Source organism: Passer domesticus, chromosome 2, assembly GCF_036417665.1.
Source record: "Passer domesticus isolate bPasDom1 chromosome 2, bPasDom1.hap1, whole genome shotgun sequence".
Classification (NCBI taxonomy): Eukaryota; Metazoa; Chordata; class Aves; order Passeriformes; family Passeridae; genus Passer; species Passer domesticus.
In genome coordinates this window covers 15,878,183-15,905,117 of record NC_087475.1, presented here as the reverse complement: position 1 = coordinate 15,905,117, position 26,935 = coordinate 15,878,183, and the positions used below count along the sequence as shown (strand labels likewise).

Genomic DNA, 26,935 nt, shown 5'->3' with positions numbered 1-26,935 from the left:
TTGTTGCAAGGGACAGTGAAGCAAAAAGAATCCAACCCCCAAGTACCCCAAGGACAAGATAAAGTATTTGTTCTCTGAACTCTCAAATATTAAGTTATCACTGCCTCTTACAGCCTAAAGACATATATCTGAGGACTGCACAGCATGAATTAACCTGCTTACTTGAAGGTCATACTAGCCAAAGTTGGATATGATGCTACAATGCCACTATTCATTATTTTTCAAAGAAAAGTAATATTGTGATCAAAATAGTTTCCTTTATTTCATTCATAAAAACACATCTTACAAAACAGTATTTCAGAAACAACAACAACAAAAAAAACCAGCACAGTCTCTGGGTAACACATTTCAAAATGTGGTACTTGTCCAACAAGCTTCAAAGATTCACTACTACCATCTCTTCTGGTAAACTTTTAGAAGTGACAGTGTTTTTACATGCCAATCAAATTCTTTCTTCCTACCTTCCCTTCAGTCCTGAACTTTATTCCTAATTTTCAAATTGGTATGTAAACACCAGAAAGACAAAAGTACCATTAAACTCCACCCAACTATCTGTACAGAACTTGATCTGCCAGAGTGATAAAACTAGAAACTGAACTACCAATTCCTTATTCTTTCTGAGACTGGCTAAACAATCATCCCTAAAAGCGTGAGAAAGACTGTGACAGCACATCCTAGATCTTGCCTTAGGATAAGGAGGACTGCTGTAATTTCCAATGATGACATTCCTTTTGTTTAGTGGAAAGAAGTGCTCATCTAACACACCTCCTAAAAATGACCCACGCAGTAGGATTTCCTCATATGAAAACAGCAAACACTCCCCCCCCAACAAGACTCCAAGTGTAACACCAGAATTGCACATTAATCTATACAGAATTTGTAAACATTGCTAAATCCAGGTTTAAGTCACCTCAGCTAGACCAGCAATATGGTTCCATACCAAAAGCAAGAGTTTTGTAGGATGGTATCAGGTAGCAAGCCTGTCTGTAGCAGAATTACTTGAATCAAGTGAAGGCCCTACAGTTTCCAAGTAAGGCATCCAGGTGCTTCTGAAAAGACAGGTCGTGATGGAGCAGAGGTGCCACAACCTGGCTGCTCCGGGCTCTGAATTTCTCCAAGATGTTCTGCTGTACTTTGGGAGACACTGTCACTATGAAAATATGAAGTGTTGGAATGCATGAAATAGAAGCCTCTCAGAGAGTCCCTCAGAGAGATAAAGGAATGCAGGGATTGAATTGGAACCTTTAGAGAAACTGAAATATGTTAAGCTACACAGACATGAAGTAGAAATGTAAGTTTTAGTTTTGAATAAGTAGAAATATATCTTAAGTGCCTTAAGAGACTGTGTTAGATAGTAAAAAGCCCTAAAACCTAGTTTAAAGTTCAGTAGTAGTACCTTTCAAAGATTAACTTAGCTCCAGACAAAACGAAATATAGCAGGACACTGCATACATTTCTAGACAGAATAGACAGAACTACCTGTGTAGATTTTGTGTCAGAACTGACACTATTTTTGTACATTAGAATTAAGCTCAGATAGGTGTAGGAAGAATGTTTTAGAATTGTGTTTTTAGTTGACTGGTTGATTTAGGAGTACAATCTCCCTGTACTGGGGCGCAAAAAAAGATGTGGTAGTAGCTTCTGCTAGCTGTTACTGCTTCTGCTAGGAACATGGGGACTCTATGCCAGAAAGCTCTTAGGACAGACTTTAATACTCTGAACTCTTTACCTTGGAGGCTGATGCATTCATGCAATAAACAACTTTACAACAATCAACAACTGTCCCTGTCTCTTTAAAGACCCAAGACCCATGCATAACTCAACAATGAAGAACTATTTTTTTAACTAAGCAGCATTATTAGGTTCAGAGTGCTGCTTGTGTTTGTTACGTTACAATAAGTGACTCATTGGAAGACTTATCAGTAACTGTGCTTAGATAGTTTTTAAATATTAATGGGACTCCCACCTTTTATTTTCTTTCCCTTGACTTTTGGAACTGGACTCCAACAACTTCTCTCTTGGGAGAAATGGCCTCAAGCCTGCTACCAGCTCTCCTTTAGTTCCACCCTTGGGATATTAGTGCTTTGACAAGTACAAAATTCTTTTACAAACCTGAAAGGAGTATCTTGAGACAAGTAAATTAAAAATGACCAGAAATTGTATGGGACGTGCCAACTTGAACATATGTTCTTCCAGAAAGGCTGTAGATTTTTTACAACTTGCTCTCCTGAACAGAACAATCTTTTATCTCTTGACTTTCTCCAGCATGAAACAAGAAATCACAAATGACTGCAATCATCTAGCTGCACAGAAGGGAACTGGAGCTCTTTCTAATGCAAAGAGCCCAAAATTAGCAAGCCCCAAACGGCCAAACCCTGCAGGTAAGAGCACAGACTGAGTAGAAGCAGTTAACTCTCCTGGAGCAGACTATAAATGTGTGCTTTACATGACTTTTTGGTGCCTTCCATCATCACATGGAACAGATAATGGAACCCTGTTCAGGACACACAAAGGGCAAACCAGTACTAATAGTCATCACCAGGGAGCTGCTCCTCAATGCCTTTCACCTACAGTGCCAACCCCCAGCCCTTTTGGAGGGATTGTCTGACCACCACCACAAACCTTTCAGAAGAAAGAGGGACAAGCAGCTCTCATAGGCTGGGTCCCATGGCTGACAAGAAGACTGACACTTGTAAAAACTACCCACATCACTATTCTCTCTCTCACTTCACCCAAAAAAGATAAGAAGCAGCTCCAAGCTTTTCACTGACTGCCTTCTAGGTGGGGATCAATCGGAAGCTGCAATGACACACCGAAGTCTGTATTGCTGCAGTGTCTGTCAAGAAAGGAAAACTAGGAATTGAGACTCTCAATACCAGGACAACTATGTATTTGACAGAAATACAATCAAATTAAAAGCTCAGCCGCAATCCAGACTTCAAGTTGGGGTTTTTGTTGGTTTTTTTTTAGGTCTGCAATACAGAAAGTCATTTACACCATCGTTAAATGAAAAGTATAGAACTGGCAATTTCTCCACTGTGTAGGTTATAAGAGCATGATTCCCATGCAGGGCCCCCTCCACCCACTATCCAAGCAGAACACAAGCCTGGCATGTTCTTGCCCATTCATCTCTGAGGCAAATCTTATCACTTCCAGCACCAAACCCTCAGGAAAAAGTATACAAGCAGAGAAACATCTCCCAGCAAACCAGTCTCAATGTTTCTGAACCTGCAACAGGATTCCTGTAGTCAGTGCTTCCTAGACAGGCTTCAGTACCAGCACATGGAGGTGACTCCCATCTCAAGGCACACCACCTCAGGGAAGGACATGCGTAACAGCTTTGAAAGCTATGAGCTAGAAAAGCTAAGTCAAGTTTAAGTCAAGGGCACACACCCAACTGAGTCAAATGAAACTTGGCTGAGGGATTTCTAAACCATTCCCTCTTTTAGAAAACACAGCAGGTAACAGATCAATGCAAATGACTGAGAGCCAAATTTCCATCCTCGGTTCTCTCATAGGTCTCCAATAGTCAACAATGGCTCTTTATGATTACAGATCCCTTCTCCTGGGCTTTTATCACTCTTGGAGCACATTCCACCTCTCCATGGATGTTTTGAATCTCCACAATATTCTGTGGCAGGTCTGAGGCAACTGCAGTCTCACAGCCTAAATCCTCACCACCAACATCATCAGGGAGACAATGCTTTATCTCCCCCCTCCACTTTTCATGCCATGCTACATTTAAGAAATTTACAGACGTGGTCCACAGCACCTCCCCAGGCAGCTGTGGCACAGCTGGGAATGGAGGGCAGCAATGGCAGGAGGCAGCACCACACTCCTGCTGAACGTGTCACCCTCAAAGTGAACAGCTCTGAGGCTCCAGTTTCTCTGATGAGACACTGGGCCTCCACAGCAGCAGAAGCACCCCTTCAACCTACCCAAACCACATCCACTGTGGCTTTAGAAGTTGTCCTCCTGCTCAGCTTTATCCTTGTTCTTCGGCACAAACTGGGGAAGGCAGGCTTTATGCAGCTAGGCCAGTGCCAAGGACTGTTAACAGACAACCAGGGCCTCAAGCCAGTGAGGTGACTGTGCCAGGCAGGGGCAGCACCTGGGGACTGCTCTCCTCTGCTTGCTACACAAATAGACAGAGATAAAAAAATTATTGTTCCCCCTTACACTCACAGCAGGATGAAGATTTACTACAGAAATTACAGGCCTAGCTCAAGCATAGAATTTCTTAGTGGACCACCAACAAATTCTAAGTAATTGCTTGAAACACAGAAAATATTCCCCCGTGCCTGCATATTTGAGCAAATGAATAAAAATAACTGAGTAGGTCTACAGAGCATATAACTTTTCAGTGAATTCTCATTTAAAATCGACCCATTTAATTACACTAATTAGCAGGCAATGCCTCACTTTTGCAAAAGAACAGATTAGAATGCCAACTTGGAAAGACTGAGCAGGATAAATCCCTATCACATAATAAATAAGGTATTTCACTCTCAAACTACCTTTTTTACACAAAGAAAACCCAACCCATAAATATATTAGTGAGCCATTTCTATAATGTGTTGAATCAGAAGCCTTTAACACCTGTTCAGTACAGAACTTCAAACCTTACAGCACCATACCCAGCCACATCTGCTAACCAGTTTCTAAGGGCACACCAAAAGCATGTTAAATCTGCTTGTGTCAGTCCCAGAGATAGACCATAACAACTTCCTGCCCTACTGAAAGCTCTCCAAAACATACAAACCATGGTGTAAACCTCTGCTTTTTCACCTTGGCATCACAAACTACCAGAAAACCAAAATAAGACCCTTCTTTATGCCGAATCAGTGGTGCTGCAGAGCAGCATTGCCAGGAGGCTGGGAAGTCCAGGCTGCCTTCCCCAGTCACACCACAGAAATGCGTCTTTGCTGGAAGACTCAGACACGCTTCCTTCCTTCCCTGCAGACAGCAAGCACCTGCTGCCACCCGAGAGGAAAAGCAAAGCTAACTGTGTGCAGCCACAGCCCTCACCAGCTTGCCTGCAACACCAACCCAGCCTCTGTTACCTCCTGAGAGGTGAACACCCACAAGCCAAGGCTGCACCAAAATCAAGCCCATCTTGTCCCAGCACAGGCACATGGAGAGTTGGTTTGATGACTCTTACAAAAGCAGTGGCAGAAATACCAGTTATTTTGCTGAAGGCAGATGTGGAGGAGTACATGGACACTCAAGATAGACAGCGGTTTATCAGGATAAGAGGGTGTGTCACTAAAGGAAGTTAATTAATTTCAGTTCACCTCATCAACACCAATATTAAAATCAAAGGGAAAGAGTAATCTGTGTCCTCTGCCCAGCCCTGTGTCAGGCTGCCACAACACAGCATCCTTCACCAAAGATCCTTCCATGCCTTTTGCATATTTCTTCCCCTCCCTTCCTGGCATCCTCTTCCCTGTTCTTCCTCCAGCCATCCACACCCAGCAAGACTTTCACAGAAGATTCACTTTTCCTTGAGGTTCACAAACACACAAAGTAAGCAGGCAATTAAAATCTCCCAGCAATTTGAGCAGCCTTTGTTTTGAACCCTTATAACTCTGGAATCTGAACTATATTTATGAGGACTTGAGGCATTTAAGAATGGCAGCAGAAATTAGGTGTTGCTGTCCTAGGTGGAGTTGAGCCAAGTGAGGAGACTGCTATCACCAACTCCTTACGAGACGTTACCACCCACTCAGATATGTATGAAAAAATTGTGCATAATCAACTAAATTACTTAAAGAAGTCTCAAAAACGCTCAGATTTGCTCAACTCAGCATCAATTCATCTTGCTTTGGCTTGACTCAATCCAGAAAATAAACTAAACCAAAGACATGCTGCAACGGAGCTATGACTGTTACAGAAAACTGTTACCGTTCTAAGTTTTTATAGACTTCAACTGGTGTGGCTCTGCGTGTGACAACATATAAATTACTGGAGACAGGGACTGTTGGTATTTATGCACTGCTCACCTCCAAGGTGTCCTTACAGTAACAGCGAGCAGCGACCTGAGCCCTGCGGTGCTGCTGGCCCGGAGGGCTCGCAGCAACACGGCTGTTCTGGAACAGTCACGGCTCGGGGGCACGGCCGGCAGCCCCGCGGCCACTGGGTGCGTGCCCCTGCCCTGCGCTTTGTCCCTGGCCCTCCCAAAGCCCCCGCGCACCGCTCCGCCGCACACACAGGCACACTCCGGAGCTCCGGGCTGCACACTCCGGGCGGTGCAGCGCAGTCCCCGCCGAGCTCCCCTCCCCGCAGCTCCGCTGCCAGCGGCCGGGGAGCGAGGGCGGCAACCACCGCTCACCTCCCGCGGGCCGAGCTGGGCCGGGCCGACCGCCGGCCCTCGGTGGGCGCGGCGGAGAGCGAGGGAGTCCCGGGTCCCCCGGCCCGCTCCTCCCCGGCGCGCAGGCGGCGCTGACGGGGACAATGCCCGCGGCTCCCCCTGCCCGCGGCACCGCCCCCGGCCCCTCGCCGGGCCTCACCAGGCCCCGCCGCGGCCGTGGTGCCGCCACCGGCCCAGCACTCACCGCCTGCGGCGCCGCTCCCGCCGCTCCTCCGGCCGCCGCCGCTCCGCCCCGAGCAGGTGCCCGGCGAGCCGGCGGGGCGGGTCCCGGCGGCCGCGCCGGCCGCGGCTGCTCCGCACGGGCGCGGCGGAGAGAAAGGGCGGGCGGGGGGCGGCCCGGAAGGGGAGGGGCGGCGGGGCCGGGCGGGGGCGGCTCCCGCACCGCCCTGCGACCGCCCCTCGCACGCCGGGGCCCCTTGCCCGCAGCCCCGCTCGGGGTGGGCACTGCCCGGCTGGGTCCGGCCGCGGCTTCCCGGCCGCCAGAGCGCAGAGGACGGGGTGCACTGGCCCTTTCCGGGTGTTAACTTCTGAGCAGCCCCTCCCCTGGAATGCCCTGTGGGAAGCAGAGCCCCAGAGGGTCAGCCGTGTCCTGGGGCACGTCAGGGACAGCATGGCCAGCCAGGAGAGGGAGGATCTGTCCTGCTCTGCTCTGAACATAGGCAGCCTCATCTCGAGGGCCAGGGGCAGTTTTGGGCACCGCAGTATTAGAAAGATATAAAGCCATTAGAGAGTGTCCAGAGGAGGCCTACAAAGATGTCAAAGGGTCTAGAGGAGAAACTATTTAAGGAGCGGCTGTGGTCACTTGGCTTGTTCAGCCTGGAGGAAACCTGGTTGTGGTCTACAGCTTCCTCATGAGGGGAAGTTGGAGGGGCAGGCATTGATCTTCTCTCTGTGGTGACCAGTGTGGCAGGGCCTGGGGGAATGGCCTGGTGTTGCGTTAGGAGAGGTTTAGGTTGGAAATCAGGAAAAGGTTCTTTACCCAGAGGGTGGTTGGGCACTGGAACAGGGAGCCTTGGTCACAGCACCAAGCCTGACAGAGTTCAAGAAGCCCAGGCACACGGTGTGGTTGTTGGGGCTGTCCTGTGCAGGGCTGAGTTAGACTCAATTCTTCTGGGTCCCTTCCAGCTCAGAAGATTCTGTAGTTCTGGGACCCTTCTCACTGCCCCTTGGGCCCAAGGAGCAGCTGGCAGCTCCTGTGCAGGGCCAGCAATGGCCAGAGTGGGGCAGGCCCCAAGGACCTGGGTTTCCTGGGCAGGCATCACTGGTCTTGGCTGCACTGTAGTGGGTCAGGCAGGAAAATCTGGACTGAAGCCTCCCTGAGGCCAGACAGGTCTGTCCCTGCAGCTGCACCCACTGTGGTGCTGCTCCCAGCCTGCAGGTAAAGCCGCCACGGCTCCCTTGTCCCAGGCTGCTGCTGCTGCGAGGCTCGAGGCACGTGGCAAGGGGTCAGGTAGTGCTCTCCAAGACTTTTTGCAAGTTCCTGTAGCTCCCATCAGAACATGCACTAGAGAATGGCAGCGCTCTCCTTGCCTGGGATCGGATCAGTCCCAGTGGCGTGAAGGCCCTTTAGGCTGCTGGGATGCATTAATTCCCTCGATTGCCAGTCCTGATAGCCAGCAGGCCCAACAGGTTTGGTGTCAGTTTTTCCTTCAGGAGCTATAAACAACAGAATGACACAGTGAACATACTGTAACCCTTTCAAAACAAAGTATCTTCTTCTGCCTGAAAACCACTCAGAAATAAATTTATAGATCACACAAAACCAAGACATTGATGCTATCTAGATTGGATTGGTGTCTGAGGCTGTTGGTCAAGGATCTTGAATACTACTTTGGTGTATTGCCAGATCAACTCATTAATATAAATTTGATTCAGCACAGATGCAGGCACACAATTTTGTTTTAGACCAAGCATGGTTTTGATGTTGGTTTTGTATTTTTACAGGAGCTAAAGGAAGATGGGTGATACCTGATACAGTATCATTACAACTGCAAAGGCAGGCGATATCTGATCTGGTGTAAAGCTTACCCAGTTAACCTTGTCAACATTTTTTTAAACAATCTAATTTAAGCCAAAAAAAGAACAAGACTCATCACTCTGTGTTACACAGTCTTGACATTTTTGATCCAGCTGAGAGCAATAGTGTTGCATTTACTCTGTCATCACACCATGACCTAAACAGGGTGAAGTTATAGAGAGTGGAGAGGAAGGGTTGCTTGCTCTTGGCCCCCCTCAAAGGGATGGTCTCAGTTTCCTTATTCTGACGACCAGTGTGAGCTGCCAGCTTTGGCTGTCCTTTGGACTTTTGGCTGCTGACGTCTTCCTGTCCTCCTTTTATAGCACTGATCTTTCAGCAGTGCATTATCTTCAATTTTCTGTCTTCTCAAGCCTGGGAGGTAGGTGGGACTGAGGGATCCCTTGTCACAGCTATCAATCCATTTGCTGTCTTTGTCTGCAGGATCCTGCTCGGTTCTCTGTGGACTCAAACACAAGGAACCCCACATGATTTCTATATAAAAGAATTTCCTGCATTTACCAAAACACTTTGAAATTATCATATTAAATTATAAGATTATTTTTAAATTTAGCTGTAGCATTCCCTCAATTAAAATGGACTGCAGAAGATTTACTGACCCATAGGGCACAGAATTACAGTGACAAGCTGCACCAAAAACCACTTGCTTCCTCTTTGCCATGCTGGAATTTTTGTTAATAGAAGCTCTGTGAGCTTTAGATGGAGAAAGTGAGATTGAAGCAGAGAGATGCCACTGGTCTGCACTTTGCCAAAAAACCTGGTCCAGCCTGGGTGGCTCCACCAGATAAGGTGGAGTCCCAGTTTGCCATAGATAGCAGTATGTGGGATAATCACTGTATAGGCAGCCACCCTTTCATTATCAAGATTCAGAAAGTCGAACTAACAGTAAAAAATATTTGGGTTTATTCACTGCTTCAGCTGGTGAAATGGTTTGCCAGACCTCTGCATGGCATGTAGGGGGCTGCCTCTGCACTGAGGCTTAAAACTAAGCAGATTTGAAACTAAAACTGAGCTCTTGCTACAGACACACAGCCTGTGTGTGCATAGGGTAATCTTCTACATGACATAAAACATATAACCAGATTTCATTATCAACCTATCTACTTGATGTTGCCTCAGATGGTCTTGATCCAACTCGTATTTATGGACAGTAGGATGGATACTATCCTGATGGATAGTAAGCACACAAGGATCTCTGTGGTTAGGACCATGTAGTCTAAGTAAAAAACAACTTACACATACTTTACAAGTTAAATTAATATTTAAATCTGTGTCTATTAGTAGCTCCACAGCATCATTATTCTCCACCTCTAAATTGGGAAGGCTATTCTATTGCACAAGACTTGGCAATTACTGCTTATTAAGACTAATTATTTTAATCTATTTCCATGTTTTATTTCTAATTAAGTATCATTAGAATAGAGAATCACTTTCATATTCCTTTAATGCTTAATTTAGTAAACATTCCCTTTGGAAAGAGCGCAACTGTGGTTTGCATGCTAAATACTTGGAAATGATGAATGGAAGTTACCTAAAATTCAAAAGCAGGAACTAGCCCTTGACAGCAGACAGGTCTTATGGATCTGTTCTTTCAAGGAGGCATTTAATTTTCCACATAAAATGTTACTCTTGACACTGACCTTTGCTGAACCATATTATGCTAATTAAAAAAAAAAAAAATCTCCTTGATTGCTGGCAAGGTCAGGCACAGAAGCAGGCAGAGAACAAGGAAAGTGCTCCCCAGGCTGTGCTGGGAAGCATCACCTGGACTTTGCTGCAATTCCAGGGCTGACCACCACAGCAGCTGCTGCTGAACACCTGCTCTCCACTGAGGTGCACAGAGAAATTACATGAAAATCTTGTTGTGGAAAGGTTTGGCTTGGTTGTCATACACAATTCGTCGTTGTGTCTACAGACAGAGCCTGTAGATAGTGGCAGTTAAAAGGGAACAAGCATCTTGAACAGTGAGAGAGGGTCTGGTGGAGTCAACACCCACAAGATGATTTTGATCCACCACCAAGAACTGACTGCTGTCCAAGGTTAAATCATGGTTTTACCAAGTAACCTCTCATAATACCTAAAGGGAAATGTTTTCTTTTGTACCTCACTGTCTTGTTATGCCTCCTGATTAGGTTTGCATGGCTTCATTAACTTGGATCTCTGCTTTTGAAGGAGTTTCACATTCATGTTTTCTTCTGCCTCTCATCTATTCCTACCCCTTAGTGCAATCAGGGCTTTTTATATCAAAATGCTTTCACTGAACCACACAGTCTCCTGTTATGAAATGAGAGTGAACTGCCTAATTCTTTGCAGGCATATTGGTTGTTTGCTTCTTCTAGTGGTAGTAATTAAAAAATATTTCTATCATTCAGTAGAACAAAATTAGCTAAACATTTAAGTCCCCAGCACAGGAGCATCAGCTCTTTCTCCTCATTTATAAAAAATTAGACACTGGGGTTTAAGTCTATTCCTGAGGTTATTTGTCAAAGGAACTTCAAATCTCTAATACCTTATGCAGAAACTTCAAATCTGTAGTACCTTATGCAGACAAGACAAGAATATGTTCCAGAATGAAGCAATAACACCCAAATTCAGTCACAAGAACTTTCTTTATCAGTTTTCTGTGGACACTTTTCCAGTCTAGGCTCAAAGCAATAGATAACAGCTTCCTCATGCATTGAGGAAATACATCCTACATTTTTAGCCTCGAAATTTAAGGAAAGCTGGAAAGTAATTGTTTAATTAAAACCTGAAGGAATGTGAGAGGATGACTAACTGCATGACTTGGCTCCGATGGCATCACCAATTTACTCTTCAAAGAGCCTCCAGCAAGCCTGGGCTCTCATGACGTAACAAAGCCAGTGTTTTATTTATAAGGTTGTCGTGGCTCTGCTGTAACAACACATGAAAATGTGCCATTGCTGCTGGGCATACAGCCCGTGTGAACTTGGTAGGGTGTTGGCAAAATACCAGTGCAAACAGTCTCAGTGTATGAACTAACACCAATGTGTGACATAAATGCAGTAAGAGGATTTTAAAAACAATGGCTTTGAGCTTATCATCCAAGAGGCCAAAGCAGATGAATTTGAGGAGGAAGGCAGAGGTGCAAAAAGGCTGCAATTCTTTCCTTGTGCAAAAACCAGGTCTTGGAAAGATGACAGAAGAAGAAATTGCAGTAAAACAGCAGGATGAAAATCTGACTGAGGAGAGAGAAAATTTCACACTATCCAGCTTGAGACAACATTGTGGGCATGACTGATACTGATTTGCCTTAAGAATTTTAATAGAAATTATGTGGTAATAAATATGTGCCAAGTGTCTTAGCATTCTTCAGTGACTGTGACCTTCACCCATTCATCAGCTCATTTATTTGCTAAATCCACCAGCAGTTTCCTTTGCTACAGGACACCTGCCCTAAAGCCCAGCACTGGCCCAAGAACATTGGCATAAATTAACCTTGTAAAACTGTAGGTTAGAAATACAAATACTGGTTGCTTGCCAGAAGGGAAGAACTACTGACCCAGTCTTCAGCTGGGGAAGTTTTAGCCACGTCTGACCAGGACTGTACCTGCTGCCCATGCCAGCAGGGCTTCAGTGCTGGCCCAGACACACTACTGCACACAATCAGTCTTTGAAAAACTCCTTGGACTTCTGTTCCTGCGCCAGCTGTGGTGTGGGCAGTCTTTGTCCAGGAACTGAGAGAACAAACCCATTTCAGCAGGCAATGGCCAGAATTTGTATTTGTTTGAATTTCTGTATTTAAACTCATAAGAGGTCTAAGGAAAACAAAACAAAACAAAAAAGTGAAAAATATTCCTGATTGAGATTTCACACCAGGAAAATTAGAAGTCACTCCATAGAATTTAGTGGTATAAACCCCCACAGCTTAGCATGTTTAAGGTGCTAAAAATGATATTTCAGACAATGCTGCCATCTGTATTTCAAAAGAGAGGTTACTCTGAAAAGGGATGTGTGTGCATGTTAATACAGGGTTACAGGTATTGCCCTGATCCTGCTTATTGTGCTCTTACTGAATTTGGTGAGAGAAACTATTATTTCTAGACAAAAAAAAAAAACAAAAAACCCAAAAACAACAACAAAAAAACCCACCAAAAAAAAACCCAAAAAAACCCCACCCCAAACAAAAAAAAAACCAAACCAAAAAAACCAAAAAAAACACCACCAAAACCAAAAACCAACTGATAAAGTAATTTCTCAGATTCTGAATATCTTTTACATAAATTTTTTTTCTTCAGTTATGCAGTTTTATGTCCCTTGGGTCCTTTATTGTACAATGTCAATCACCTACAATTGCAGTGGACTTCAAGTTATTGTCGTGGGCACAGCAAGATCTAAAGTGATAACCAAAGCTGCTGGTTTAAGCTATTAATGTAACTATTAAAAAAAGTTATTCTTAGAGAAAGAACTTCCTGGAACACACAGTTCATTGCTTATTGCTCCTTCTATTCCTTGGATCTCTCTGCTGCATCATAGTTGGTTTTTCTCTGGAAATCATTAAGGCTTGATTATAGCAAGGATACACATCTATTTTCGTAAAGCTCCCAAGTGAACATGACATGCCATCTTCCAGAGCCTCTATTTTGATCCTGAAAATTGCAGGCCTCAGGTTATCATCAAACCTACTAGATTAAAAACATTACTAAGCTCAGTCTTGAATAATCAAAATGCTATAAAACATATACAAGCTGCAGAGCAAACAAGGCTGCTGGGAAGAAAACAAGTATCTAAAATTCTGATGATCAAGAAACCATTTTCTTATACTTTAGGTAATCAGTTTTAAAAGCTTAAATGTAATTTCTCTTAGAGTTTCTGCCTGCAGTTTTAAGGACTTTTCCACTTCACATGCTTCAACAGACATGTTAAACTGGAGTGAACAGCATCACCTACTCCTCAGCTGTAGGACATCATAAGGATATGATAAATGATTGATGGGATAAAAAAGTGGGGGAGAAATGAACATTCTGGCTCACTGTGTTCTGGACTGGCATTATTGCACTAACAGCAATAACAAAAATGTATCTGAATATCTAAAGTTTTCTGTTATTTTTAAGTGTATGTATTCTGGAGAGATTGAATTTAAACCCTGCTTTCCTCAAGATTAAAAAGAAAATCCAGAGAAAATTGCATTCAGTCATAACATACAATATATTTTCCAGATTACAGCATTGTGGCTCAGCAGTAATAATACATTTTTCAGAATTTCATATTGATATTGAAAATCAACATCCATCCCTAGTGTCAGATAACTGACACTGCCCCTTTAGGTCTCTTTGTGCACCCATAAACAGTGGCAGCACAGGTGAACCACCACTCTCCACGCTGGTTTTGGAGGCAACCAACAGCCTGAGCAACATTATCTGAAATGAAAGCAAATGAAGAGACTTTTTTCAGTTCCCATCTTGCTCCTGAACAGGGAGGGAGAAGGGAGAAGTAAGGCAGAAGTCCCACAGGTCACTAAATCAGGAAAAGGAGCAGCATATGACCACTGATTCATTTGTGCCGCTTACAGCACTTGTCCCTCTTGTGCAGGACACAGGCCAGGCTTAGAGAAAACAAGATATAAACCTCAGAGTCTAGATTTCAGCTCTTGAATATTGAACTACCTACATTTTAATACAGTTTAAACCTTAATGAGAAGGATGTCTTCCTCTAGGGTTTCCAGGCTGCTGTGCTGCACTGAAGCCCAGTTATCCTGGGATGTCAGGCTTCTCCAAACAGTGTGATCAATGCTGAAAGCCACTTTGTCACCCTGACCAGTACAAGGGCTGCAGTGTCACACTGACAATGCCTGGAACAGGAGTAGGGTGGTGGCAGGGACACCTGAGCTGTAGTTGCTGTCAAGATGGGACTGAGGTGGGGTGGGAAGCAGGGAAAGGTGATGCTCTTTTTATGAAAGGGGGAAGATCCCCACCCTGCCAGCCAGAATACCAATCTGTGCTATTTCTGCAGCTTTCTGCACACATCTCATTAAAGGAGAGATGATGATGAACTCTGCTTCTAGCTGTTCATCACCAGATGAAAATACAGGCTGGGGGTCCAGATCCACCCCTCACTGATGCAATTTTTTGAAATTAACTCCCTGGGGAGACAAGAGATCTGGTCAGAGCCTTCACTGTGGTCCAAGGCAACCTCTGGGTGCCATTTCCCTGGGCAACACTATGTAAAGTGCTGAACCTAATCAGAAAGCTACTGTGATGCCCAGTTACCCCACAGGTAACAGGTGTTATTTACCTATTAGAAACTTACTGATAGTTACATAAAATACCAGCAGAAAAGCTCTACAAGGACTTGTGTGAATCAATAGTGATCCTTCGCTGCAGTTGCAAGACCACTGACAAATTCAAAGTAAAGCTCATTGCACAGTCTTGATTCACAGCAGCAAACACTGGGATGGTGCTGCTATGAAGAAGTTATATCAGTAAAAAAAAAAAAAAAAAGAAGCAATTTAACCCCTCAGCTGAGAGTACCTACTCCAGATATTCAGCCAAATTTGAAAAATTACATTTGAAAGCGAATATAAAGGTAAATATGCAATTTCTTCACAAATATTCATCCTTCATACTGTTTCCTTCAATCTTAGTAAATAATCAAGTGGACAAATAACATGAATGTTTCAGAAGTCAATATAAATGAAATTAACTGTCACCATGGAAAGTATTATGGAAATATACTTAATCATAAAATTAGATTGTCTTATTTGCAATTTTGACTGAAGTGATGGTTTAAAAAAATATTTTTTAAAATCTCCTCAGTATTACACTAGAGAACTATCAGCAGCTCCAGGCTGGTCACGTTCCAAGCAGCAGTGTGTGCACAGAGCTTGAAGACAAGTTCAGCATTTATGTCATGGGCACTCTTACAGAACAGCTCTTGCACACTAAACAGAAGTGTCTACTTACCACAGCTCTCAAGCTTTCTTTTGCTTATTTTCTTTGCCAGAGAGCAGAGGCTGGGGCTGCAAACTGGCCCTACACTGTCACCAGCCCTCTGGATGCCACAGTTTGGAGTCCTCACTTTAAGGCTCTTTGGCCAGCAGCCTGCATTTCCCCAGTGTATTGGCAGCACCTCAGAACGCAAATTAATATATGGCAATGGGAACAATGGTGAAATATTCTGAGGTTTTGACAACCACTCCTTCACTCAGCATTATACCCTCCTTCAGAAAATACCTCAGAACAAATTAACATACATGTATTTTTAAATCAGTCATACTGTTGTGGGAATAAAAAGTGCTAAGAAACAAGTCAGATTCATAAATGAAAATGTATTTCACCTTTATACATGCTATACAGGTCATGCAAATACAGAAATCTACAGGTTATACAATGACACCATAGTAAAATATAATATGACATTTGTCAAACACAGTGTATTACAGCAAAACAAACTGTTTCTGTTTGTTTATTATTTAGGAAATAGATGAAGGACTAATTTGGAAGACACAGTACCATGCTACAGCTTACTGCACAGTCAAAAGAAAGTATTTCTTTGAAGTACACTAACATAAATAGAGCTGGGTTGTTGTAGGTATGATTTTTTTTAGGCATTGCACATCATGTCACTGGTTACTTTCCCACTGCTGACTTTTAAGAGCACAAGAATGGTGCTACAACTGAGGTCAATCTATGCTGTGAACTCTTACACATGGAAAAAAAAGAAGGAAAAAAAAGCCAAACACCCCCCCCAAGTTTTCACATCTTTTGTGTTGGTGTCCAAATAGAGTTGTATTTATAATTTATTCTTATAAGGGACTGGACAAAATGTCATCAAAGCAGCACCTGATCTAGCATAAAGGTTCACCAAGAGAAACAAAGTTAGCACTGTGCAGCACATGACGTCCTGACCTCGTACACCTCGACGTGGGCTGTTCCATAGAGATGTTTACAGAACGTTAAGGGCGCCCAGTGTTCCCGACGTGCATTTTGGCCTTTGTGTTTCTGACACTCACATATTGTTTTGCTGCTGACCAAATCCCATTTTGTTGAGCCTACAGGAAGACAAAATACTTCTCTGTGTGATAGAAAGCCTGCTGGTATCAATCAAGTGTCTGCATATTCAAAGGTTAATGTGTCACCCTCCTGATCACTCACTCGGATCTACTACAGCTATACTACACATATATTAAGGGGTTATACTTGGCATTTTGCCTACTTTGCTTACAAGTGTTACACAAATATGATTTCAAACACAGTTGATAGTTGCTCCCAGACTAATTAATATTAACTGGTAAGTGCCACTAGTGACTAAAAGTGTCAACATAATCATAAAGGGATAGTTCCCCCACTCCACAGTCAATAAGAAGGCTCTTTTGATTCCAGCAGCTATGTGTTTTTCAAGCCTCTTCAGCTACAGTTTTGAATTACACACCTCATAAAAGTTGCCAATAACTCCTTATTAAAGACAAAAAAAGATAGGCACAAAACTAAAGTACAGTATATTATTTTGTTTCAATGCACTGTGGGCAAACCCCATCATTATTTACAAGAAAAAGATGTCTAAATGGATGTATGATCAAGCTTAGGAAGGAATTATTTAAAAATAAAATGCACAGGTAAAAATCACAGTGAAGTGTTGAGATGAATTTTAAATTAAAGAAGAAATAAGTGCTTTATTAGCAGCTAAAGCTCAAATTCTAATGCACGCTCTGTCTTCCCTGAAAATCAAGGCTCTAGATCATTGGTTTCTACCAAAAGCAGCCAATTATTCAACATATTCCCTGGGAAGACAAGGTATATTCAGCTCTGATTATTTGAAATCCAGTGTTCAAGGACTGCAGAAGCTTTTTCAAGTGACAAGTTCATATTTTACTGCCAGTAGCATCACAGGGATATATATCCTCCAGAAATGGTTACCTCTGTCAATCAAAAAGAGAGAGAATATCAAGTCAGCTACACAAGTTTGATGACCTCAGTTTTGCTATTTAGAGAATATACTCTTCAAAAAAACCTGACCCATGATTTTGTACTTTGAAACTGTGACTCAAGCCCACTATGGGTTTTTACTATGCTGGCTTTTCAGGGCATTCTACACTGCAAGTTTTACAGCAGCAGAGAAAAGAGTAAGCAGCAGCAATAACTACCATGGCCTAGACTGGCCCCACTTTTAACTGTTTTCTTCATGCAAATAGGCTCCAAAGACATACAGGGAAAGTATTGTATTAATGAAGAAATTCTGGATGCCTAAAGGAAATGTTTCCATTTACCAGATACTTATGGTTGCTATGATACAGTCAGTTTGCATATGATGCCAATTCACAGGCAGCTGCAAATCTCAAAGATTATGTTGAATTTAAATACCTAGGAGAACAGCTTTCTTTCTCTCCCCACACTGCCATGTACAAATGCTGGAAGCTGGGAAGTAATCACAGCAATTTATCATAAGATGTTTATCACAATACTGTACCTCTATCTGTTCTGCTGAAAAGCAAGGCTGTCAACAGATAGAATTAAGTGTATTTTCTTGTCCTGGGCTGTTAAATCCCTCAATCAAGTTTTTGTTACAGTCATCTAGGCTAAGGGTATCACTGGACATCTTGGAGTAGGTAGCTTGGCCTGTGAAATCCAAGAGGTCTTCAAGAGCCTTGGCATTACTTGTCCCATTTTGGTCCAAAGAAACACCTGGCATGAGTTCATTCATGGGTGAGTATTCAGGGATAGAGATAAGTTCTTCTTTTGAAACCGGGCTATAAAAAAGATAAAGGAAGAAAGACACAGAATTAGAAGGTCTCTAACTTTTCATTAAGCAACAATCAAGTTAAACTTCTGACTGTTAAGACACTACCAGGCATCTTAAGGCAGCTGCAGCAAGCTTTTACCTAGAGAATGTCCTAATCCAAGGAAAAAGATATTGGGCTGTTCAGGATGGAAGGTCATACCTAACCTATCCCTTAATGGTTAAGGTTTGTGGTAGCTGTGTAGCATGAGCACTCATCTCCTAAACCCACATGTCTGATAGTTCACTGAACATTATTTCAGTCCCTGCACCATTCCTTTACCTAAATGTTTATTGCATCTTTCACATTACTGTCCTGATCCTGCAAACACTTCCTTAAAGCATATACATTTCAAATCTTAAATAAAAAGTTATTTCTTAAGACCTTATGAGATACTTCAGACATAGAAATCCCATAATTAAACAAGAAATGCTCCAACCAGCTGCTTTACTGAGACTAACAAGGCTAGTGCATTTTAGTTTGGAGAAGGCAGAGGAAGGCTTTCACAGACATTATTTAAACTGTGATGTGGTGGTGGATGAGTTGAAGGCAAAACTGTCATACATGAAATCCTACAACACTAAACGTAAGGGGTGTCCAATGCTACCAATAAAAAACTGGGTTTAACAGGGATCCAAGAACATAATCTACCAGTGAGACTGTACTGCACAGACTGCTTCCAGGTGAGGTCCCAGACACAAAGAGCTGGTAAAAAAAAAAGGAGTTGGAAAAACTCAAAGGCAACATGTCAACCAGTGGCCACTTAAAAGGCCAAGACAAACTTGTGCCCTCAATATCCCTGAGGCTACACTTCAGTGATTTGGGATTGCAGGAAGTGGTAGGCTCATGTGCTCTCCCTCACTAGTTTTTCTTCTTGATACTTTCTGAGACCAAATAACGGGCTGTACAGTCTTCTGCTTGGTCCCAGCAGGGCATTTCTTATATATTTATGCATATTTGCTGGAAATACTGAGACAGTATAAGAGGTTCAACTGATTGAGGAAGAACAGTATTAAAATTCCATGTTTAAAATTCAGATCTAGCTTTGACTTAGCAGCCTTAAATTGACTGCCTAGATATATATATGCAAATAAAAAAACCTTAAAATTAAAATTCCTTCTTTTCTGCACATCCTTTGATCAAAATGTGAAAGTCTTTAAAAGCACAAAGTTATTTACTGATTTCTATACATTTCTATTTGTTAAGTACTTAAAATTCTACATCCATTATTTTCTTTATTTTGTTTGTATGGAGGCAGAAATGCTCATGAATCACAGCTATGCAGCCAAATTTTAAAAATAGTGACATCAGAACAGTATCTACAGTAGCTGCTTTCACAAAACTGTCTGAAAGGTTTGGGCAAACTTGCATGGAATCCATAAGTAAGAACTGTGGAAGGATTTCAGAGTTCCCTCCCCCAAATACATGAGAGTGAGATGAGGTTTTGTGGCTCTTGTGCCAAACAGCCAGGAGCATCCTGGCAGGAGCAGAACACATCCAGTGCACACCCAGCTGTCACTGTGGGGGCACATGAGAAGGAAAGCAGTAAAGTATTAACAAACAAAACCTAAAATCATGTGTCTCATATGAATTCCACAGCCCTGTAGGTAGATCCGGTCTGTACCTCACATCCATGGACTGAACCTCATCTGTTGAATCTTCCATGCTGTTAGATTTCCCATCAACAGCTTCCAGCTGAATAAGTCCTGAAACTGACTTCAGTCCATTAGCAACTACATCTTGGGAAGGGATTACAGAAGCAGCACTTTCTAAGCTTTTATTTTTCAGGCAGGTTGCCAATCCATTGATCTCTGTAAAAGAAAGTTAGAGTTATGACAGCAGAAACTTTATTATTTACATAGTTTTAAGTTATAGATTGAGTAGAAAGGAAGACTGCCAATGCAGTAAGACTCAGTTTAATCCATGACTCATCATACTGTACTGTCATTCCTCTATTCCACTCCAAAACTGCTCTTTATGCTACATCTTTTAAATTTGAGGAAACAGGAAGAGAATATGCTATATTTTATGTCATGTAGTAAAAACCTTAGCCTGGGGAAGTAAACAAAATATAGATAATGTCAGATATATTTTATTTAATTGTTGTTTAAAATGCATATGGAGTTTTTCTTATGAAGTGAAATTAAATGTAAGATTTAGAGTCATACTCTAAAAAGCTTGGCTGTGTGCAAAAGTTTTCTACCTACAAAATCTGAAGGTAGGTTGCAGCAATCAAACCAAACACCAACATTGGCAGAATAGAACTTTTCATTTACAAAAAATGCTGCATCAGGTACTAAAACGGAGGAGAAACTTTATTCTGCTTTTGCTTAAGTGGCAAAGCAAAGCTGTCTCCAGTTTCTAACATTTGTCACCGATGCAAATGCAGCTGTTCTTTTTGAGATGAAAGCAAAGAACTTATCATAATACACAGTGCTCTGCCTCAGATCAAAAAAATCTGAAGAGATTCAACTGTGAAAACGGGTCAGAAAAGTATGGCAATTTTTACCTGGCTGGTTGAGAACAAGGGCCTTTGGTTGCTTTTCCACATTCAAAGTTGATGGGATCTCCAGTTTTGGCTCTTCCTTCTGAAATCAAGTAATGACTCAGCTGTATTAGAGGGAGGACTGTAACCTTCATGGAACTGGTTGGACTTAAAACTTGTGAGACTGCCCAGGGCCACAGGGTGACAAAGACCATCAACAGCAAGACAGGACTTTTTTTCCCCTTTTTAGTTAGGCATAGCATTTTTTTAAATTAAAAAAGAAAATATTCACTGAAAGTAACTGAACAGTTTCCTTAGTAGATTAGTGTGGTAATCACATATCTTCTGAACAGAGAGAGACACAGCTCTCCCAGGATTTTCCTGGGAAGCTGTGAGAAAGCTAAGAGAAAGAATTTAAAACAATTATTATCTCAATCTCAGCAGGCAATCTCTGTTTGTCAAAGATGTTTACAAGAAGGAGTTGTCCCTTCTTGACCAGTAGGTGAGAGAAAATTCCTAAAAGCCAATCAGGTCTTAGGTCCACCATTGTTTCTATAAGAACTGTGAATTTCTAATAATAAAGCGCTTTTTCATGCCTTCTCATGATGGAGTCTCTGTATCACCTTTGTCTGTCCCCGATACCCCTTCAGTGATAAGATCAGGACACTCCTTAGCTGGACACAACTGCCTTCTTTTCTTTGTTACCCTGTCAGGAATGTGGGAATGAGTGCTCAGTAACTAATTCACTGGCTGGTATGCATCAACAGCAGCAAACATTACAGCTCCAGCATGCAGGAACGAGCTGCTGCCTCTTGCAGTAGTGAGGGGGACAATTATCCTACCTGCAAAGGCTGCATAAAAGCTGTGTCTCTGTAGCAGTGGCTGTGGCACAGCAACAGTTATTCTCAGTTTGAAATGCATCTAAAATTTGGGTCTAGAGTGTACCTAAGTACACTTACTAACATGGAACTACCCTAGAATTTAATTTCCACATATGATAATAAAACAAAACAAAAAAAATCTGCAACCACATAATGTTTCATACCTTTATTTCTGGGGTTTCACTCTTCCTTGTTCTCTTCATTATTTCATCTATTCTCTATAAATCAAAATAAATTTCAGGATGAGATGGCAGACAGAATATGTAACATAAGAGACGGGAAAAAAAACAAAGAACCTTTTCTTTACTGTCATGACATCCTCTCTGCCTGTCTTGGAAAAGGGAGAACAAATAAGAAAAATAAAGAAACTTAAAGATGGAAAACATCTTGCAGCTGGCTTTAACCTACCAGATCTTATAGAGCATGACTTTCTCAGCAGATGAACTTTAGAAACAAGTATTTTAATATCAGGTGTTTGCAGCTATGAGTTATGCTCAGTTCTGGAGCAAGACATTTATTTAAAACCAACAGTAGTTATTTTAATCTAGGTGCTTTTCCAACTATTTCCAAACAGTGCCTTTAAAAATAGTTAGGCTTTTTGGAATAGAAGAGCAAAATGAAATATCTGAAGTTATTCTTGCTAGAAATGTGTAAGGCATTATCCTAAAATACTTCTGTTTTCCTTCTTTCTTCATTAAAAAAAATGTTATTTGAGATGTAAAACACTTTGGTTTGATATTCTAATCTGCAACAGCAACATGCCTCCAGTTCAGTGGCAAACAGTTTAAAACATATTGGAATAACATGTATGAATAGATGATTGTTTGTAACCAGGCAGGGGCTCTGCAGCTGTTCTCTTTCCTGCCACACAGCTGTAAACAAAGCTAATTTATGCAGCTTCAGCCACTTCCGTGTGCAGCAGTGGCCAGACAATCCTGTTCCTCTGCATAATGCTACCAGAGACAGCCAGGTGGGGGGAAAACTGTTTGTTAATCACAAACTTTCTCAATGAATGACACAGAGCTTTTGTTGAGCAAGATTTAAACAAAGTCACTCATGTTTCTCAGTAGTTAGTGATGTCCTGGGTTGGACAGCAACTGACATTTGCCTTGGCATGCCATTCCTTGTTTGTCTCAGGCATTTAACTTTCAGGTAGAGGCTGGCTCTGTGTTTGCTCAGTGCCTCGGAGAAAGTCATTTGCCTCAGGCAATTCCACTTTGTTACAAATTTTGATGTCCATGTTCCCCTAACAGGCAAGTAACAAATACTACGTTTGCCATAACCATTCACCTCTAATCCCTCCAGATTATTGTTATTAGATACTACTGGGTGCTTCCTGGGTTATGTATTTAAACAAGAAATGCAATAATTATCCTGAGATGCAAATACTCACCTTCTTCCGCTCCAGCCTTTCTTGCTCAATTTGCTGCATGATTTGCTCCCTTTCAAGACGAAGCTGTTCAGCTGCCTCACGGGCTTTGATTTCTGCTTCTTCCCTCTAATCAAAATGTGTAAAATATGTTAGGGCCATTATTTATTTCAGGCAGAGTAACAAATATTAAGAAGTATTTTTTTAACATGTATAAAAAATTCACATTTCTGTTTGAGATGATACCTGTTTCTCAAGCTTGGCTTGGAGCTCTTTTTCTTGCTTTTCCTTTAGCATTTGTTCTTCCTCAGCTCTTCTTCTGGCTTCCTCTTCTGCTTTTTTTCTAGCTGCCTCTTCTTCACGTTTTCTTTCCTCCTCCCTCTTACGAGCTTCTTCTTCCAGACGAAGTCTTTCTTCTTCTGCCTTTCTTTTCTGCTCTTCTCTTTCAAGCCTGCAAAAAATGTAACAGAAGGTTTAAAAGGCTTCATCTTGTTTAGCATGAATCCTATTGAATGTACATCACTAACTGGTAACACGTGCATCAGCACATATTTTCATTAAAGATGCCAGGATACAGTGAAGACATTGAGCACATGCTCAGAATTCAGGTTGCTATCAAGGTTTTACTTCAATCTTACTTTAAATGCCTGAAATACTTCATAGAAGTTATCATTTCCATTGAAAAAAACATGTGTGATCAAAGAAAACATTCATGTTCTAATTTCAATTAGAATGTCAATAATAAAATTAAGTTTCAAGAACAAAGACAAACCTCTTCCCCTGTACTTGATACCCAGAATGCTGGTATCTATAAACAAGCAAGTTCTTTTATCCTTTGCTACATCTGAAGATAAACAGATGGGATGAGTAGCAGCAAATTCCACAAAACACAGTGGAACACTGAAAGGAGTGGGTCTAAACCCCCCCTGTGTTGTTCCCTGGCCCACTGAGGGGCATCTTGCTCCTTAAGAATTGTTTCTTAAGTGATTATTCTTATCATTCTATCAGGGCCAAAATGGCAGGAGCTGGTCATTCCACTCCCACCCTGAATCAAGGGTTTAAAGAAACTGAAAAAGTTAAAAGTTTAACTAAATTTAGTTAGGGGGATCGAAACAAGTAAGAGTATAGCACAAAGAGTAGAAATAATAAGGGAGAGTTAATTATTAGCAGATAAAGTAGGTAAGGCGAGAGTGACATATCACCTGTCTGTCTTTATTATGTTTAAAGAAGCAGGATGGGATGTGGATTTAATTGTGAAAAAGAAGAGGATCATAGCCTGCACATGGGCTCCCAAACCTGAACTACAGGCAAGGGGTCCAAAACCTACCAACAAGGCAAAAGTAAAAGGACACTTTGACCTCAGAAGACCACGACCCATTTCAAAACCCACCAACCCAGTGAGGTGAAAGACTGTGTAAGTGTGAAGGAACTTTGGACTCGGTTATAACACATTTCAGCACGAAGTGGGGTGGGCGGGTTAGGTAATGAATATGCATTAGGCACTTTGGGAATTACATGAATATGTAAGACTTTTCAGATAAATGGAGAGCTGGAGCCTGTGATTCTTTGCACATGATTCTGGGAGATGGCTCCCATGTGTCTGGTGCTGTCAATAAACATACCCCTTTCTAAGTTTAACTAGTTGGAGAGTTCTATTCTGCGCTTCCACCCTGCCCACTGTGTCTGTAGTAAGAAAACCCAAAGTTGAATCTAGACATGCAGAATTAGTGATTTATTATTACAGGGTTGAAGGAAGTGCATGGTTTGCTGACATTTGCAACCAGCATCCCATGTGGAAAACCACCAAAAAGCCTGTTCCCAGAACAGGGCCAGAACTTCACAGCTCAGACAGCAACCTTCATTCTGCCCACACTCTGCCCTCAATGCCTGCAGCAGAGTTGGGCAGGAAGAGGAGCTTCAGGTTAATTATGAATGATTCAAGCTTTGCCATTTTATGCATATCCTGCTGCTGTAAGACATTTTCTGCTACATGATCTAGCTCATTTAAAGCCACCTAAAATATTTTTTTACAATGTAAAATACTTCAGGTATGCCCAGAATGCAGTGTGCAGTACACTTCAGCATGGACATGCCTAAATTATTTGGAAAAGTACTAATTTATTCAGGGTTCTTGAAGAGGCCAAATTATTATTTTTTAACTTCACTAATCACAGAGACTGCAAAAGACACCAGTGAAATGAGTCTGAAATTAAAGAAATTAACAAATACATATAAAGCAGCCTCTTGATTCCAAAACTACCACAGTTTCAAGCAACCTGTATCTTCAGCAATACAGGTTAAATTATTAGGTTATAATTTTCACAAAGCAACAGAGACCTTTCTCGTTCTTCTCTTTCCTGTTTCTCCTTTTCCTCTTGTTCTTTTTGCAGGCGTGCCTGTCGTCTTTTTTCAGCTAGAATTTTTGCAGCTTCTTCTGCATCACTTGTTCCTGCTGTGATCTTCCCTAGGAGAAGAAAACCAAGGATGGAAAGTCAGGCATGGAACAAACAGAGTGCCCAGCAATTCCAGGTTCATACAGAAGCTGAAATGGGCCTGGTTCAGAGTGGTGAGACACCTTTTTAAAAGCACATTTCAGTATTTTCAGCAGAAAGAAGATGGAATAGATAAGGGCATCACATCTTCATTAACAACTGGTACATTTGGCTTTTGGTACATTAATGAAAATTGTGTATTCACAGGTTCCAGTATGTATCTTTACACATTCTCATAAACCTGTGACTGAGCAGCCTCATGAAAAGAACAGCTCATGACCATTTAAAAGTCTCAGGGACCCATCATACCTTGCACTAACACCTTGCAGCAAGGCTCACCTTCACTGTTCTCAGCCTTTCCAGCAGAAGGCACGTGCTTCTCAGGAGCCACTTGGCCCACGTCATCAGTGCGTGCTCCTGGGGACTTCAGGTGACTGACATTTTCTTTCTCCTTGTCTGCTTTCTTTTTAGGTGTTTCCTGGCTGCTATTGGAAGTGGCACGATGCTTCACAGGAGAAGCTGGATATTGTTTGGTGTTTTTAGGAGACTGAGGATAAGTCTTTGCAACAGTCCTGATGAGGGAAAACAAAAATCAAACAAGGCCAGATGTTACACAGCTTTGAATCAAACTCCATCTTCACATTTCTCATTCCTTCTTGTCTCTAGCTACAGAGGAGTGTCAGCTGTTCTGCACAATACTGAAAAGAACCACCTGGATGCAATCAGAACTTAAAATGCACGAAACTGACAGAGAAGTGTACACGATTACAGAAAATTGCCATTAAAATACAGCAATAACACTGTCTAAGGTCTAGGTGAGAGATAGGAAATTTTGGACAACCTAAACCAATGATTTCAGCAATGCCCATTTCAAAAGAATTCTGTCAACTTTTCTACAGTCCTTCTCAACATGTAAACCAAAACTATGGCTGCTCTCTGTCTGTGGAAATCATAATGAGCTACAGCATGCTGCTTTCATCTGAATACCACCTTGCCAACCATGGTCTTTTTCCAATCGTATCTGATTTTCCAAAACAGCACCAGATATCTGTATATACAAAGGTAAGGCTGGGTACTGAAAGAGACAGAACTGATAAAACCATTATATTGTCAGCAACACTGTTTGAGTTAGTGCTCTTTTCAGCACCAACACAACAGACTCCAGACTCCAAACTCAGCACCTGCAGCTTTTTAGAAGCTGCACTTGTGGTGATGGTGATGCACAGCAGCAATGCAGCACATTGCTCATCTGGCTGCTGCACACTTCAGGTGAAGTGATAGCCCTGAAGTCAGTTCTGGGAAAGTGGAAGGGTAAAGATACCTGATATTCACTGAAAATAGGTGCACATAAAGAGAACAGATTACCAGGAAACATAAAACTACACACAAATGCTATTCATTATTCATGTAACACCAGTAACTAGCACTTGTAACATTAAGAAAGGCTGGGATGTGTGACTAAGTAGTATAAGAATAAAGAGATTACAATCTTAAAATAATGATTTATGTGAGTCTCATTAGAATAAATTATCTTACATTAAAGTGAACGTTACACATGTATTTCTAACCT

At 42.0% G+C, this 26,935-nt stretch overlaps 2 protein-coding genes across 12 annotated transcripts in view; both read right to left on the bottom strand.

Moving 5' to 3' along the window:
• The window catches only part of BCLAF3 (BCLAF1 and THRAP3 family member 3), a 31,717-nt gene extending 25,018 nt beyond the window's left edge, over nucleotides 1-6,699 (bottom strand). For 2 of the 4 annotated variants that reach the window (XM_064407518.1, XM_064407522.1), the window contains exons 1-2: nucleotides 6,003-6,115; nucleotides 3,939-4,135 (exon numbers count right to left, since the gene is read on the bottom strand). The gene's annotated coding sequence lies outside the window, so the exon portion shown is untranslated. Of the gene's footprint in view, nucleotides 1-3,938; nucleotides 4,136-6,002; nucleotides 6,116-6,554 lie in introns of those variants that run through there. The other 2 variants (XM_064407521.1, XM_064407520.1) reach the window with 2 other exon arrangements.
• Nucleotides 6,700-15,670: 8,971 nt separating this feature from the next.
• Nucleotides 15,671-26,935, bottom strand: part of MAP7D2 (MAP7 domain containing 2) — an 82,284-nt gene continuing 71,019 nt past the window's right edge. For all 8 annotated transcript variants that reach the window (XM_064407516.1, XM_064407510.1, XM_064407511.1 and 5 more), the window contains 9 exons: nucleotides 25,705-25,937; nucleotides 25,211-25,337; nucleotides 23,120-23,324; nucleotides 22,898-23,002; nucleotides 21,669-21,722; nucleotides 20,648-20,726; nucleotides 19,763-19,949; nucleotides 17,829-18,108; nucleotides 15,671-17,280 (listed from right to left, as the gene is read on the bottom strand). In XM_064407516.1, coding sequence (XP_064263586.1) covers nucleotides 17,859-18,108; nucleotides 19,763-19,949; nucleotides 20,648-20,726; nucleotides 21,669-21,722; nucleotides 22,898-23,002; nucleotides 23,120-23,324; nucleotides 25,211-25,337; nucleotides 25,705-25,937 — 1,240 coding nt within the window. In that variant the 3' untranslated portion in view covers nucleotides 15,671-17,280; nucleotides 17,829-17,858. The remainder of the gene's footprint in view (nucleotides 17,281-17,828; nucleotides 18,109-19,762; nucleotides 19,950-20,647; nucleotides 20,727-21,668; nucleotides 21,723-22,897; nucleotides 23,003-23,119; nucleotides 23,325-25,210; nucleotides 25,338-25,704; nucleotides 25,938-26,935) is intronic.